This window comes from Pseudorca crassidens, chromosome 9 (genome assembly GCF_039906515.1).
Source record: "Pseudorca crassidens isolate mPseCra1 chromosome 9, mPseCra1.hap1, whole genome shotgun sequence".
Taxonomy (NCBI): domain Eukaryota; kingdom Metazoa; phylum Chordata; class Mammalia; order Artiodactyla; family Delphinidae; genus Pseudorca; species Pseudorca crassidens.
The window spans coordinates 8,476,856-8,490,391 of record NC_090304.1 but is presented as its reverse complement, the minus strand read 5'-3'; the positions used below and the strand labels follow the sequence as shown (position 1 = coordinate 8,490,391).

The window sequence follows — 13,536 nt, the reverse complement described above, 5'->3', positions numbered from 1 at the left end:
TCTCAGCCTTCCACCTGTCCACCCCCAAGCTTCCCCGCCAGGAGCAGTTTTGAGGGGGCTAGGCCTCTTGGGGACCCCTTCTGCTTATTGGGGTTCTGCTTCCTTCCCTTGAGGCTCTGCCCCTTCCCTCTTTAGCTGGCCAGGGGCTTCCATGGGGATGTGGAAGTTCCTCAGAGACTTGCCCAGGGACCCAGGACCACCAGAGCTTCAAGCTGCCCCCCCATAGGCCCCGCCTCCACCTGCTGTCCTGGCCAGGGCCTGGGTTGCCTGCCCTCCATCAGGGGTCTGCATGGTGGAGGAGTCCCGGGTGGAGAGGGCCGGCGTGATGGTGGGGCCTGGCTCAGGGCAGGTGGAGGAGCGGGGGCACCCCAGAGCACCCCAGGTGGTGCCAACCAGGCGGGGGAGGGGCAGTCCTCAAGCCTGTGCTTGGTCCTCCACGCCCAGGCCTAGTGGGGCTCGCCAGGCCACCATTCTCTTTGCACCCCTCCCCTCGGCCTGCTGCCTGTGCCTGCTTTGCACCCCCACTGCTTGGGCCGCGGTGTCTGCATCGCCTTCCTTTTTGCCTTCACCTCTTCTCTTCCCCCCGGCACATGTGGGGTCTCGGCCCCCAGGCTGTGAGCTCCTTGGGGGCAGGCCCTCAATAAATGTGAAGTGCTGCTGCCCACCTCTGCTGTCCGGCCAGTGCCTCCACCTGCCTAGCTCACCAAGAGCTCTCGCCAGCCCCTTTAAGCCAAAGCACCTGTCCACACCTGGGCTGCTTCCCTCACCCGCCCCCAGCCAGGGCTGGGACAGTAGGAGCTGCAACAGTAGTGGTCTTTATTAGAATAGAGGCTGCTGAGGGGGCAGGGGGCGGAGGGAAAGAATAGGGTGGCCAAGCCAGGCCCTGCTGCAGGCTTCCGCGACTTCTTAGAGCTGGGAGCGCGGTCCGGTAGGCCCAGACGAGTCTGTGGGCAAAGCCAGTAGGTCAGAGCATGTGGGCTGTGGGCCTCCCCTAGCTTCCCAGGCTTGCCTCCCTGGCTTCCCTGCGTGGGGGTGAGTGGAGCGCGGGGTGAGCGGGTGTGTTAGTGGGCACGTTAGTGGGCAGCCACACGGAGGGCCAGGCCCTGCTTACCAGTCCTGGTCAGGGTAGGCGGCGGGCTGCCATCACGCTGGAAGGCAGAGGACAGTGAGAGCCCGCCCGGGGTGGATGTGGGCGGGGCAGGGGCTGGCCGGGGCGCGCACCACGGGGTACGTACCGACAGGGAAGTAGTGGGGGAAGCGTTGCCGGTAGATGTTTTCGTCCTTCTCCAGGAACACGCATATGATGAGCCGGTCCACCTGCGCCAGGGCCTGTTCAGCCTGGGCGGAAACCACCCACACCCCGGCTCCCCGGCTCCCCGGCTCCCCGGTCTTAACACCGCCCCGTCCCAGCAGGTTTGCACCTGCCTCGCCCTTCGGGCGCTCTTCGACCTGAGTTTAGAGCTCAGGCTGCAGAAGGGGCTCATGGTGTGGTGTGCTATTGCCTTCTCGCACTACCCTGCGCCCTGGTTGCCGGGGAGGAAACAGCCCCGAGGAAAGGAGAGGGGACGCAGAGAGCAGTGGCAAGGCCTGAACCCCATGTGCCCAGCACTCTGTACGTAGCTGGTGGGGCTGGTCAGCGGGGCCGGGCTGCGCCCCTCCACCCACCCCCGTCTGGTCCTCTTGGCTGGGCCCAGGGCTCACCTTGTCCTTGTGCTGCTCTAGCCACTCGCGCAACGTGGTCAGCACTACCTCGGCCGCCGCCTCGTTGGGGTAGCCTGCGGACCGGGCCCGGTGGGGCGGGAGTGAGTGCCAAGCTCCCACCCGTCCCTCGCCGCTTCGCCTCGGCTCCCACCCACCGCCGTACCGGGCCCCTGCCCCTGCCCCGCCCTCCCGGGCCCCTCCCTGCGTCTGGGCCCACCCGCTGCCCACCCACGCCCTTCCTCCTCTAGACCCCACTCACCAAACACTCCTGTGGAGATACAGGGGAACGCCTAGGGTGGGGGGGGGGTGAGAAGAGATTGGGGACCGCGTCACTCTCCGCTCCGCCTCCCGCCAGGCCGTGCCCCGCCCCCGGCTTCACGTCGCCCCCGCCCCCGCCGCCTGGCGCCCCTCACCACCGAGCGGAGCCGGTGCTCCAGCAGCAGGTCGAGGCTGCTCAGGTAGCAGCTGCGGAGCTCGGCAGCCTGGCTGGCGCTGGGCTCTCCGTGGGCGATGGGTCCCACCGTGTGGATGACATCTGTGGGAGGCGACGGGATCAGACCGGCCGGGGGCTCCGTGCGGTCCTCGGCTTTCCCTCCTGCCGGCCTGGGCCCTGGAGCGGACAGGAAACAAGCCCCCTCCTCCCCAAGTTCTGAGGCTCCCCGGGGAAGGGCCCCACCCAGGTCGGCACACAGGTGTACCCTCGAGCCTCAGTTCACGCTTCCACAGACACAGGCAGGCCCACGCTGAGCCCCTCCCCACATCTGTAGGCAGCCGGCTGAGGCAATGGGGCGTTGCCTCCTTAGCTCTTACCCTCCAAGTCCTGGGCCCTCCCCAGCCTCCACGCATCCCCTCCCGCCACCGGCTTCCTGGGGAAGGCGAGGAGGGGCCAGATCCTGGCACTTCAGAAGTGCCCCGAGGAGGCCTCCAGCAATTCTGTGGAGCGTGCACCCCTAACCCCCAGTTACAGCACTCACACAGGCGCCCAGTCTGCGCCCCACCGGGGTGGGGGTGTCGGGGACTCACACTTGGCCGGCAGCCGGTAGCCGCAGGTGATCTTGGCCTTGCCGGTCTCGCAGCTCTGAAGGGTCCTGCACTCGTCGGTGAGGAGGGGTCCGGCGGCCCGGTGGATGCAGCCGTCCACTGCAGGGGACGGGGCAGTGAGCCTTGGGGTTCCCTGCCGCACGCCTGAGCCCGTTTTACAGAGAAGGCCGAGGCCCACAGACCGAATACTCCCGATCCCCTGGCTGTGCTGGGACTCGCAGGGCACCTCGCCTTTCTCCCGCGGCCTCCAGACGCTCCCTCACCCCTCCACCCCCTACCCCCACCCCTGGTCCACACTTGTTTCACGTCTAGGGAAATCGAGGCGGAGACAGGGGCCAAAGCGGGCCCCGGCGGGAGCCGGCGCAGACCGGCCGGCAGGGGGCGCGCCCGGCCCGCCCTGCTCTTTCCTGGGCTCTTGGCAGGGACGCGGGAGGGGTTGGGGTCTCTCCGGGCCGAGGTGGCTCCGAGAGGCAGGGTCCGGGACGGCAGGAACGGCAGCCCGAGCCGGGCTAGGGGTAAGTCCGCCTTCCCGGCTCCGGCCCGGACGCGCCGCGGGGCCCGCTACCAGTCGCCGCCTCCGCGCCAGGAGCCCAGAGTCCCAAGGGCGACCTCTCAAGGCGAGGCCCCTCGGACCTACTTTACAAACTCTAAGACCCACTTTACAGACGCGGAAACTGAGGCCACCTAGTTATAAGAGGCAGATCCGATCCCGGCCTTGAGCTAGGTCTTCCAGCTCCTTTCCTGCGCCACGCGGGGAAGGTGATCCGGGCCGCGCAGATGTCTCCGGGAGTGCACCCCAGCTCGTTAACGAGCCGCCTCGTTAGTGCATCCGGCTTAATTGGGGCCGGGCCTGGGCTTGTTTATCCGAGGGCGGCTCTGGGGCTTCGCTAGCGACCTTGGGGACCTGGACCCCGATAAACAACTTGGGCGCAGGCCTAAGAGACTCTTCTCCTGTCCGACCTCGCTCCCTCCCGCGGCGCCGAGGGACAGGCGGGGTTTGGCCTTGTCCCTCATTGGCCCCGCCGCACCTTATTAAGCCCTTTCCCCGCTCCCAGATCGTCCACTGCCTCATCTGATAATTAGGCACAGTGACCGCGCCGCCCCCCGCACCCCCCACACCCCGGCCTCAGGGGAGGCGTTAACAACCTGGCCAGGAGAACATGACCCACCTCTGGCAGGTCCCCAGCTCCGATTGCACCCTAGGCCTGTGTCAGGGGCTTCTTGGACACGGAGCTCAATGCTCTGCAGCAGGAAAGGACTATCATTTCCTCATTTTACAGATGCGCAAACTGAGGCCCTAGCTCCTTCATCACAGCCCCACCCTCAACATCTTGGCACAGGACCAGGGACACCAACTGGACCACCCCCTTTTCTTCTGTTTTCCTTTATGCGCTGTGAGGCCAATTAAACCTAATTTTGCGACTTCACTCAGGGATGGCACCAGGCGATTTCCCAGAGCGCCCCAGGCGTGGGGGTGGGCAGGTGGGGTAGAGGAGTTGGGGGGAACCCGGGGAGGGAATCTGGGACTGGGTCCCCCGCCTCCTCCTCTTGGGCAGACATGAGGATTGCGGCACCCAATGGGAGGGGGCAGAGAGTGGGGCCCTGGGCTGTGTGTCCAAGGTGTGGCACAGTGGGTGTACAGCGTCCACGTGCAGTGTGTCTGTCCCGGGTGGGGGTGCCAGGCGACCCACCCAGCACGGTGTGCCACAGCAGGGGCTGTGGAGCTGCGCAGCCTGGGTTCAGATGCCAGCTCTGCCAGTCACATTTGTGTGACCCAGGGCACTTAACCTCTCTGGACCTCGACTGCCCCATCTGTAAAATGGGATAATAGTAGTACCCACCTCATAGGAGTATTGGAAGGATTAAGTTAATTCCTGTAACGTGCTTAAGGCATGAGTGAAGGCGACGCCAGTGTTGGCTATTACTAGGTCAGTGAGACTGTATGGGCAGGTGCCCAACGTGTATACCAGGGAGCAGGGTGGGAAGTAGCGTCCAGGGCGTACGGGGTTAGCACAGGGACCTGCCGGAGCCGGCTCACCTGGGGACCTCCCAGCCCTGCCCCAGTGGTCTCATCCACTTCCCACCTGGTTGCCTGCCATCTCCCCGTGCTGTCCACCCTGCAGGCAACCTTGGCCCACTGTGGGGGCCGTGTGAAAGTGGCGCTCAGCGAGATCTGTGTTTGAGGGACTTATTGTTTCCTGCAGAAGCGGACAGGCCTGCAGCCAAGCCTTTGGGGCTGACCTGGGGGCATGAGGGGGTAGGAGGAGGGAGGAATTGGCGCTGGCAGAGCCCCCGGGCTGGAGTCCCCCGAGCAGCATACAGAACAGGGCCGGGGCCGTGTGCAGGTGCCCAGGGAGCAGTTCTCCCAACGCAGAGCTGAGGGACAGGCCCGGGGTTCCACCCCTGCTCACCCTTCCCCCAAGAAGCCAGCGCCCAGACTAGCCCTGGCACTCAGGGTTTCAGCAGCCAGGCCCCCTCCTGCCCCCACTCCCTGTCCACACAGCAGCCTGTGGCTCTCCCATCCCTGAGTGCCAGAGGAGGCCCCCAGCCCAAAGGGCTGCCCCTTCCCATGTCTCCCACCATGACCTGTACCTCCCCTGGCTCTGACCCCCAGGCCCGGTCCCAGCTCTTCCTTGGGCTAAGCTGAGCCCTGGAGACCAGAAGGAGGAGGCTTCCTGGGGTCCCATCCAAAGACAATGTCCTTCCTCCCCACTCCCCACCTGACCCTGGGGCAGCTGGCCCTTGGGTCTGCCTGGTTAGGGGGTGCCCCAGTTCATACCAATTAACCCTCGGTCCCCTCCCTGGTCAGCCACATCCAAAAACCCTCTAAAGCAACTATACTCCAAAAACAGTTTAAAAAACAAACCCCAAATCCCTCAAAGCTCCAACCTGACCCCCACCTCACTCCGAGTCAGCAGAAAACCTGAGGTCTCTCCTGGGGAGACTGAGCCCACATGGGTGGTAGGGGCTTCCTCAGATGTCCCTCCACTAAGGTCAGGGCTGAACCCTTCCTCTCCTGGACGATGGCCCTAAGGCCACTCTGCCTCCCTCCTCAGCCTCTGCCTCGCTCTTCCACCTTTAAGGTCCTAGGTCTGGCTCCTTAATTTCAGCCTCAACAGCTTCTTTTTTTTTTTTTTGCGGTACGCAGGCCTCTCACTGTTGTGGCCTCTCCCGTTGCGGAGCACAGGCTCCGGATGCGCAGGCTCAGCGGCCATGGCTCACGGGCCCAGCCGCTCCGCGGCACGTGGGATCTTCCCAGACCGGGGCACGAACCCGCGTCCCCTGCATTGGCAGGCGGACTCTCAACCACTGCGCCACCAGGGAAGCCCTTTTTTTTTTTTAATAAATTTTTTAAAAATTTACTTATTTTTATCTGCCTTGGGTCTTTGTTGCTGCACGCGGGCTTTTATCTCTAGTTGCAGCGAGTGGGGGCTACTCTTCGTGGCGGTTCACGGGCTTCTCATTGGGTGGCTTCTCGTTGCAGAGCATGGGCTCTAGGCCCGTGGCCTTCAGTAGTTGTGGCCCTCGGGCTCAGTAGTTGTGGCTCACGGGCTCTAGAGCGCAGGCTCAGTAGTTGTGGCACACGGGCTTAGTTGCTCCGTGGCATGTGGGATCTTCCCGGACCAGGGTTTGAACCCATTTCCCCTGCACTGGCAGGCGGATTCTTAACCACTGAGCCACCAGGGAAGTCCCTCGACAGTTTCTTGGTGAGCAAGGCGCTGAGCCATGTACATCCACCGTCTTATTTGGGCCTCACAGCCTGGCTGTGCTATTATTATTCTTGCTTTAGAGAAGAAGAAATTGAGGCACAGAGAGGGTGAGAGACTTGCCCAAGGTGACACAGCTGGACTGCTCTACTTCCTCCAGGACCATGAAAGGACCTGTCTCTCCGTTCCCATCCTGAGCCTCCCTCCCACCCTGGCTGTCTGTCTACTGTTTGCCCTCCTCACCCAAACGCTTTGGGAAGACGTTTTGTCTACGGCTGCTGTCTCCTCACTGCTGGCCCCTGCAGCCTGGCTCCTGTCCCCTCCCCACATCTACATATCCCCCTCCCGACAGAGGGACTGCTTTGGGGACCTTTGGTCTGGGACCCTCCTCTTGCACGACTGTTCAGCTGCACCCACAGGCTGACCACTAACTGTCTCCATCCGATCCAGCAAGGCTGCCTTGGGAGACCTGCTCTCCCCGTCCTCCTGCCTCCCTGATCTCTTCTGTCTGGGGGCCCTGTCTGCCCTCTCTCTGTTCCAGCCCTGACTGGAACAGATGTTCCAGGCACGTCCCCCAGAGAAGCCAGCCGCCCCTGCTTGGAAGCCCACCCCAGCCTCCTGCCATCGGTGTGGCCTCCACAGCCCTGCACTGAGCCTTCAGGAGCATCAACACAGACTCAGCCCCTGCCTCGCGAGTCCAGGGCCGGGAGGGCGCTGGGAGAGGGCAGGGCCTGGAGCCGGGCCCTCCTCGGAGCCGTGGAGGTGAAGCAGACAGGCTCCCGTGGGGGCCACTTGCCAAGGCGTTTAGGGTATTCTGACCGCTATTTAGAGTGCTGTAATATTCATGAAGGGAAGATTAGATATTTAAATTTATTCAGCAATGAATGCATCTCAGAGGGGGAGCATTCCTCATGCTAAACAAACAAGCAAGCAGGGGCTAATTAATTATTTACAGGAATACAAGGAGGCCTGTGGCCTGGGGAAGAGGAGGGCAGCTGTGCCCCTGACAGAGGGCAGGAGACCCTGGCTGGCCCTGGGCCTACCCCTCCAACTCCCCCCCATTCCCCTCCACTGTCCTGTGGGTCTGGCCCCCCCGCTCGCCCCCTTCTGGGATTTCTCTTTCCAGAAATCCTGCCCACAAGCTTGCTAGTAGCTTTGGGCCAGTCACTTAACCTCTCTGAGCCTCAGAACTGGCCTCAGAAAGTTTGTGGGGAGGACTGAGGTTTGCTGAGAGGTGGCCGGGCGGGGGGCCAGTGGGGGACTAAAGGCCAGAATGATTAAGCAACTCGCCCAGGATCTCACAGTTACAGGAGAGCAGAGGCTCAGAATCGCTTCCCCAGCCTCCATCTCACAGGAACAGGGACAAAAGCTCGTGGAGGCAAAGCCACTCTCAGCCAGGTGGGGGTTGTGAGGCCTTGCCTGGGCAGCCCCAGCCCTGCCCTGCGGACTCCTGTGGGTCCCCAGGGCAGCGGAGGGAGAGGATGGGCCTGGGCAGCGCCCTCCCAGGGTGCCAAGTCTCAGAGCCTCTGAAAGGAGCTCACCGGGGCTGGGTGGGCCACAGCTCCTGGTAGCAGAGCAGACCTGGCCCCGAGAGACCCAAGGCCCCCTCCCCCCAGCTCTCCCACCCCTCCGCCGGGTCACTTCACCTCCCTGCACCTCAGTTTCATCTGTACAAGCTCAGTAACAGCACCTCCCTCTGCATTTGGTGTAAGCGTTCAGTGCGAGACGGTACCAAAGGGCCCTGCACGTTATCACATGTCGCCCCATTTTACAGATGGGGAGACCGAGGCACAGCCATGGACTCCGCAGGCAGAAGACTCCTCTGTCCCTCATGCTCTTGGGATGGGACACACTGCCAGGTGGAAATGTCACCCAGGAAGCCCTGGCAGAGAGGGCTGGGGAGGTAGAGGGGTGAGCTTGAGGCCCACGGGGCCAGGGGAGGGGTGCACCTCTCGAGCCTGGGAAGGCACCTGGGTCTGGGCCCTCGGGACCACCTCCCGCTGAGATGTCTCACCCCGCAGGCCCCAGGGGCTGGGCACCCGGCCTGAGAGCCCTCCCTCTCCAGCCACACTGGTGCAGCCAGCAGCTGCCGCCCATCCCAGCCACCTGCACAAACGCCGAATGCCAGGGCTGAAAGAGGGCAGAAGCCTGAGCCGCTGCACCCCCAGGCCCCTAACCTGCAGGGGGCAGGCCCAGCCACAAAGCCTGGCCAAGTGGCCCAGCCCAGGGCCTCGAGCCCCCTTCTCTCTGGCCCTTCCTACCCTCTTCATCTCTGGCCTCCATCTTCCTCCCAGGCCCAGGCCAAGACTTGGGATCCTCAGCCCCACACGATACCCCATTGCCAGAACTGCCTCGGCCTCTGCCTACACGCTCCTGGTCACTCATTCAGTCAGCAAACCCGTGCCAGCCCCCGCTCTGTGCTAGCCTTGGGCTCAGCCCACTGTGGGGGGCGGGATGCAGAGCCCACCCTTGCCAGGACCCGCCCTCAAGGGGCCAAGGCGGGTGGGCGCCCCGGGGAGAAGATGGATGAACGACAGTTCCGCCATGTGATCTGAAATTCATTATGGGGTGAGACCAGCTCCTTAAATGGGGATTTCCAAACATTAGGGCTTCATTATGGACACAATGGCAGCGCCTCATTCATCATGCAAAAATCACTCCCGTTATTAAAAATCCCCCTGGCAGCCGCCGGCAGGGGCCTGGACGCATCTTGCCCGCTGGGGGCGGGGCACAGGCCACAGCGCCGAAGCTGGAGTCCCCGCCCTTCTCTCTCCCACCCAGGGAGGGCTGGCTGAGGGGTGGGGGAGGGGAGCACGGTTCAGCTCAAGGGACTCGGTGCCTCAGTTTCCTCATCTGCAAAATGGAGATGCTAACGGTACGTGCGTCCCATAGTGCTGTGACGGGGGTGAGATTCCGCAGGGAGAGCCCAGCAAGGCCCTGGCAACCAGGCAGGGGGCACTCCACACGCCTGGCAGCTGTTAGCACCTTATCCTTCTCCTCAGCTGGGGCCTTTACTTGGGGGACCATGTCACTCCCCTGCTCATGAAACCTCCCACGGCTCCCACAAGTCCACGAAATAAAACCATCAACGCTGAGCAAGGCTGGGGCTCCCTCCAGCCTCCGCCTTAGATGACATCCGGCCTCCGCATGCCTCCCCCACCATCCTCGACACAGGCATTGGGCAGTGGGGAGGTGGACCCGCCAGGCGCCAGGCCCTGGGTGAGGGAGGCGAAGTGCGGCTCTAATATCACCGCGGTGAAACAGCAGAAGGAAACACACTCCAGAGCAAGAGGAGAGGGAAGGGAGCTGGGCAGGCATGGGTGCGGTTCAGGGTTGGGGAGGTGCCTCTGAGGTGGCATCTGACCAAAGCCCTGAGTGATGAGAAGAAAGGCTTTGGGGAGGTCAGGAGAGGAGGGGTCCAGGCAGAGGGCTCAGCAGGGCAACAGGGGGAGAGGTGGGAGGGCAGGGCTGCATCCGCAGGAACCATCGCAGTGGGAAGGGGCCAGTGGGGCAGGAGCGTGGTCTGAGACGGCCCCTGGGGCCCTTTGCTGTGCCCTTGTCCAGGAATGCCCTTCCCCTCTCTGCCGCGGCACGGCCCCCTGCCCCAGACAACTTCTGGCCACACCCGCCCCATGCACCCACCCGCCGCAGCCTGGCACGGAGCCGTGCTCAGGACTGGCTGGTCAGGCCCACACAGCCTGCCCTGGAGAGGGCCACGGGGGCCCCCTGTCTGCCTGCTGTGCTAGGCGCCAGCTAATCGGGGCAGAGCCGGGAAGCAATCACAGATCAGCGGCGCTGGGCGATGGAGACAGTGCCAGGTGGAGGTGCGCGGGATGGCAAGTGAGCTGGGCAGAAGTGGAGGCCTGAATCCTGAGGGTGAGTGAGCAGGAGAGAGCGAGAGGTGGAGAGAGTGCACGTGCCAGAGGAGCCGTGTGGAGGAGCGAGACAGAGATGGAGCGAGAGTGAGATGGCAAGAGACAGACCGAGTGGGGGCGAGGGAGACTCAGACGGAGACAGAGAGAGGAAAGAGGGTGCCCCCCCCCGGACTCGTGGGTCCCTGTGTGGAGAGAGGAGAGGCTGGGCCCCGGGGGGCAGGTTCTGCCTGAGCCATGTGCCTGCATGGTGGGTGGGGGAGGAGTGCACACAGATACCTGCGCTGGGGGGAGGCGCCCCTGGGCATGGCCGGGCCACCAACAGGTCCCCACTGAGCACCTACTGTTTTCCAGGAGGTGACAGACAGACGCCCTGTGCATGCCCCTTAGTGGGGGAGCCTGATGGGGAGCAGTTGGTACTTAATCACACAAACAAGAGTCTGATTTTCAAGGGTGACAGAATACTGGTCCAAGAGGGGCAGTGTCTGCTGTGTCCCAGTGCCTGCTGTGTCCCAGCACTGAGGACAGTGCCAGGAACGTGGCAGGCCCCTCAGTAAATAGAACAGTGTGTGTGCGTGCGTGCGTGCGTGCGTGTGTGTGTGTGTATGTTGGGGGGCTGCTGGTGGGAGGGGCTGCCCTGACATGGAGATAACTAGGTGGGAAGGTGTGGTGGGCGGGCACAGCATGTGCAAAGGCCCTGTGCCAGGAGAGGGCTATCCCGGGAGCGAGCCACCTCTGGCTTCCCCCTGGTGTGAGATGCCTGGGACCCTGCAGTGTAAGGGACACACACAAGGCCTTGCAGTGTGGGCACAGGGAGGAGGGCGTGCAGAGCCGCTCAGCAGGAGGGCGGGGTGGCTGCGCCCTCACAGGCCTGCAGGTTTGGGCGGGCCCGCTGACCTCCGGGTGCGTGGACGGGGCTCCATCTTGCCCTGCCCCTGCCATGGACCTGCCTGACCCCAGCCGCCCACCCCTCGGGCTGGCCCTCGGGGCTCTGGCCAGGCGGGAGCAGAGATGGCCGCTGCAAGCAGAGGAAGGCGGCCCTGAATTAATCTGTCACTAAAGCTTGGCCGTGGCAGGCGCAGTCATGATTTAGATGAATAATTGAAACGCTCTGATACATTTATTATCCCTTTAGTGCGAAAGTGGCAGAGAAAGACGAGGGGTAATTGAAAAAGAGTGCACAAATCTCTACCAGAAGGCTGGCTCCTTATCGCCGAGTAAACATTTCAGTCCCCATAAACAGGAGGCGCTCAGGGCCCTGTCGATTCCCATCCTGATTTAGGGCCCGCCGCCCTTCCTACCATACAATAGGAGAGTGTTTGTTCACAAGAATTTTTTATCGAGCCAGTAAGAGGCTCTCCAGGAAGGAGGCGGGAGCAGGAGTGGGCCTGGCCGTCCCCAGGCAGGAGTGGGTCTCCCCACTGCAGACACTGGGCTCTCTACCCGGTGGGCCTCTCCATCCCTCTGTACCCGACGAACTCCTATGCAGTCTTCGGGGCCCAAGTCAAATGCCCCCTCTGTTGGGAAGACTTCTACCAAAATGGATCTCTTTGAGGGCAGGGTCAAGTCCTGAGTCCCAGGGTTTGACACAGGTGTCCTCCCTGGCTCCATATACACACACACTCAGAAGGAGTGCTGGGAAGGAATGCGGAGTGGGGGGCCTTCACTGTGTTATCAGACCACCTACCTTGGCCTCAGGGCCTGGTGGGTGCCCAACCCCAGTGAGGCAGGCCCAGGGGCCCTGGACCTTTTGGGTTAAGTCCTTTTGGCCCCAGCGGCCCCTGGGGGTTCCCACTGAAGTTTAGGGTGACAGAAGACTCCTACATACTTGCTGTAAACACTGTGGTTCCCTGCACCACAGCCCTGCAGGCCAGCCTCAGCCCCCCTTTAAGAGCTCCTTTCTGAACTGACAGCTGCCCTTCCCCAACAGGGCTGTATGAGAACCCCGGGGCAGGCTGTTAGTCCCCAGCTCCTAGGGCACACCCAGCACACAGGGGTACAACTAACCACCCCATAAAGGCTGATCTAGGGGCTTGGAATCCCCTGAACCCTGTTCCTGGGGAGAGTATGTTCTAGTGGGGAGAAAGGCAGTGAAAATGAACATGAAACACAAGCATGTTGAAAGGGCGCCCATGCTCTGGGGACAGGCACAGGGCAGGGCAGAGGATCAGCACGGAGGGCCGCGCTGGCTGGGGGAGTTTTCAACAGAGTGGCCAGGGCACTGAACGGGACCAGTGCTTGTTACAGGCATGGGTGGTGGCTGGATAGGTAAATGGGTGGTGGTGGGAAGTTGGGGGTGGGTAGAGGCCTGAACCCCTGCAGGGCTGGACTTGGGAGAAGAGGGCACCTGGGAGGACCAGGGTCTGTCCGGGCAGAGTTAGATGGGGACCCAGACCCCCCAGTCCCAGGCTGCCCCTGCCTGTGTCCTCCCTCCTGGCAGGTCGGGGCGTTAAGGCTGGATGGACCAGGGGGCGGTAGAGGGTACAGGTGGCAGATGTGAGAGCAGAGGACATCCCGGGGGCCCGGCGCCTGTTTCCATTCCCATCCCAGGTGGGCGCCAGGCCCCCACAAGCCCCAGCCTCTCCCTATCCCCTGTCCCCTCCCTGCCACCTCCGCCTTGTTCCAATCACATTAGCAGAGTGACAGCCCCCGTGAGCACTGGCGGCGGCTCCATAAATCTCAGCTGGCATTAAAAGGCTGGACTCCGGGCCCACTTCCTCCTGGGTCCTGGCCCACCCCATCCATCTCTGCGTCGGTCAGGCTGCGCCTGGGGCCTGCTCCAGCCTCCTCTCACCCTCAGTGCTGCAGGAAAGGGAGCTAGAGGGACGCCACTGGGCCTCCCCCCTCAAACTGGCCAGAGCAGCTGTCCTTTGACCTCCCAGAGTGAGGTAACCAGGCCATCTATGAGCCACTCCCTGCCCTGCCTGAAACCTCAGTGGCTCCCATTGCCCTCATCAGCAAGTTCTTTGCTTGACATGTAAGGCCGTCCCTGCCTTTACCTGTAGTTCATTCATTCATTTATCAACCATTTATTGAGCACCGACTGTATGCACCAGCCCCAGTCCTAAGTGCTGGAGATACAGTCATGCCTTCTGGAGCTATCATTCTCAGTGGGGAGACAGACAATGAACAATGAACATAATCAACAAGTAAATTACATAGCACATTAGGAGAGAGGTGCTTGGAGGAAAATAAAAACTAGAGCAGTGTGAGAG

At 62.7% G+C, this 13,536-nt stretch overlaps 1 protein-coding gene across 2 annotated transcripts in view; it reads right to left on the bottom strand.

Annotated features, from left to right (window-relative positions):
* Positions 1-799: 799 nt before the first annotated feature.
* Positions 800-13,536, bottom strand: part of MACROD1 (mono-ADP ribosylhydrolase 1) — a 152,287-nt gene continuing 139,550 nt past the window's right edge. For both annotated transcript variants that reach the window (XM_067748611.1, XM_067748610.1), the window contains 7 exons: positions 2,725-2,841; positions 2,115-2,236; positions 1,961-1,991; positions 1,702-1,775; positions 1,236-1,317; positions 1,112-1,148; positions 800-944 (listed from right to left, as the gene is read on the bottom strand). In XM_067748611.1, coding sequence (XP_067604712.1) covers positions 1,144-1,148; positions 1,236-1,317; positions 1,702-1,775; positions 1,961-1,991; positions 2,115-2,236; positions 2,725-2,841 — 431 coding nt within the window. In that variant the 3' untranslated portion in view covers positions 800-944; positions 1,112-1,143. The remainder of the gene's footprint in view (positions 945-1,111; positions 1,149-1,235; positions 1,318-1,701; positions 1,776-1,960; positions 1,992-2,114; positions 2,237-2,724; positions 2,842-13,536) is intronic.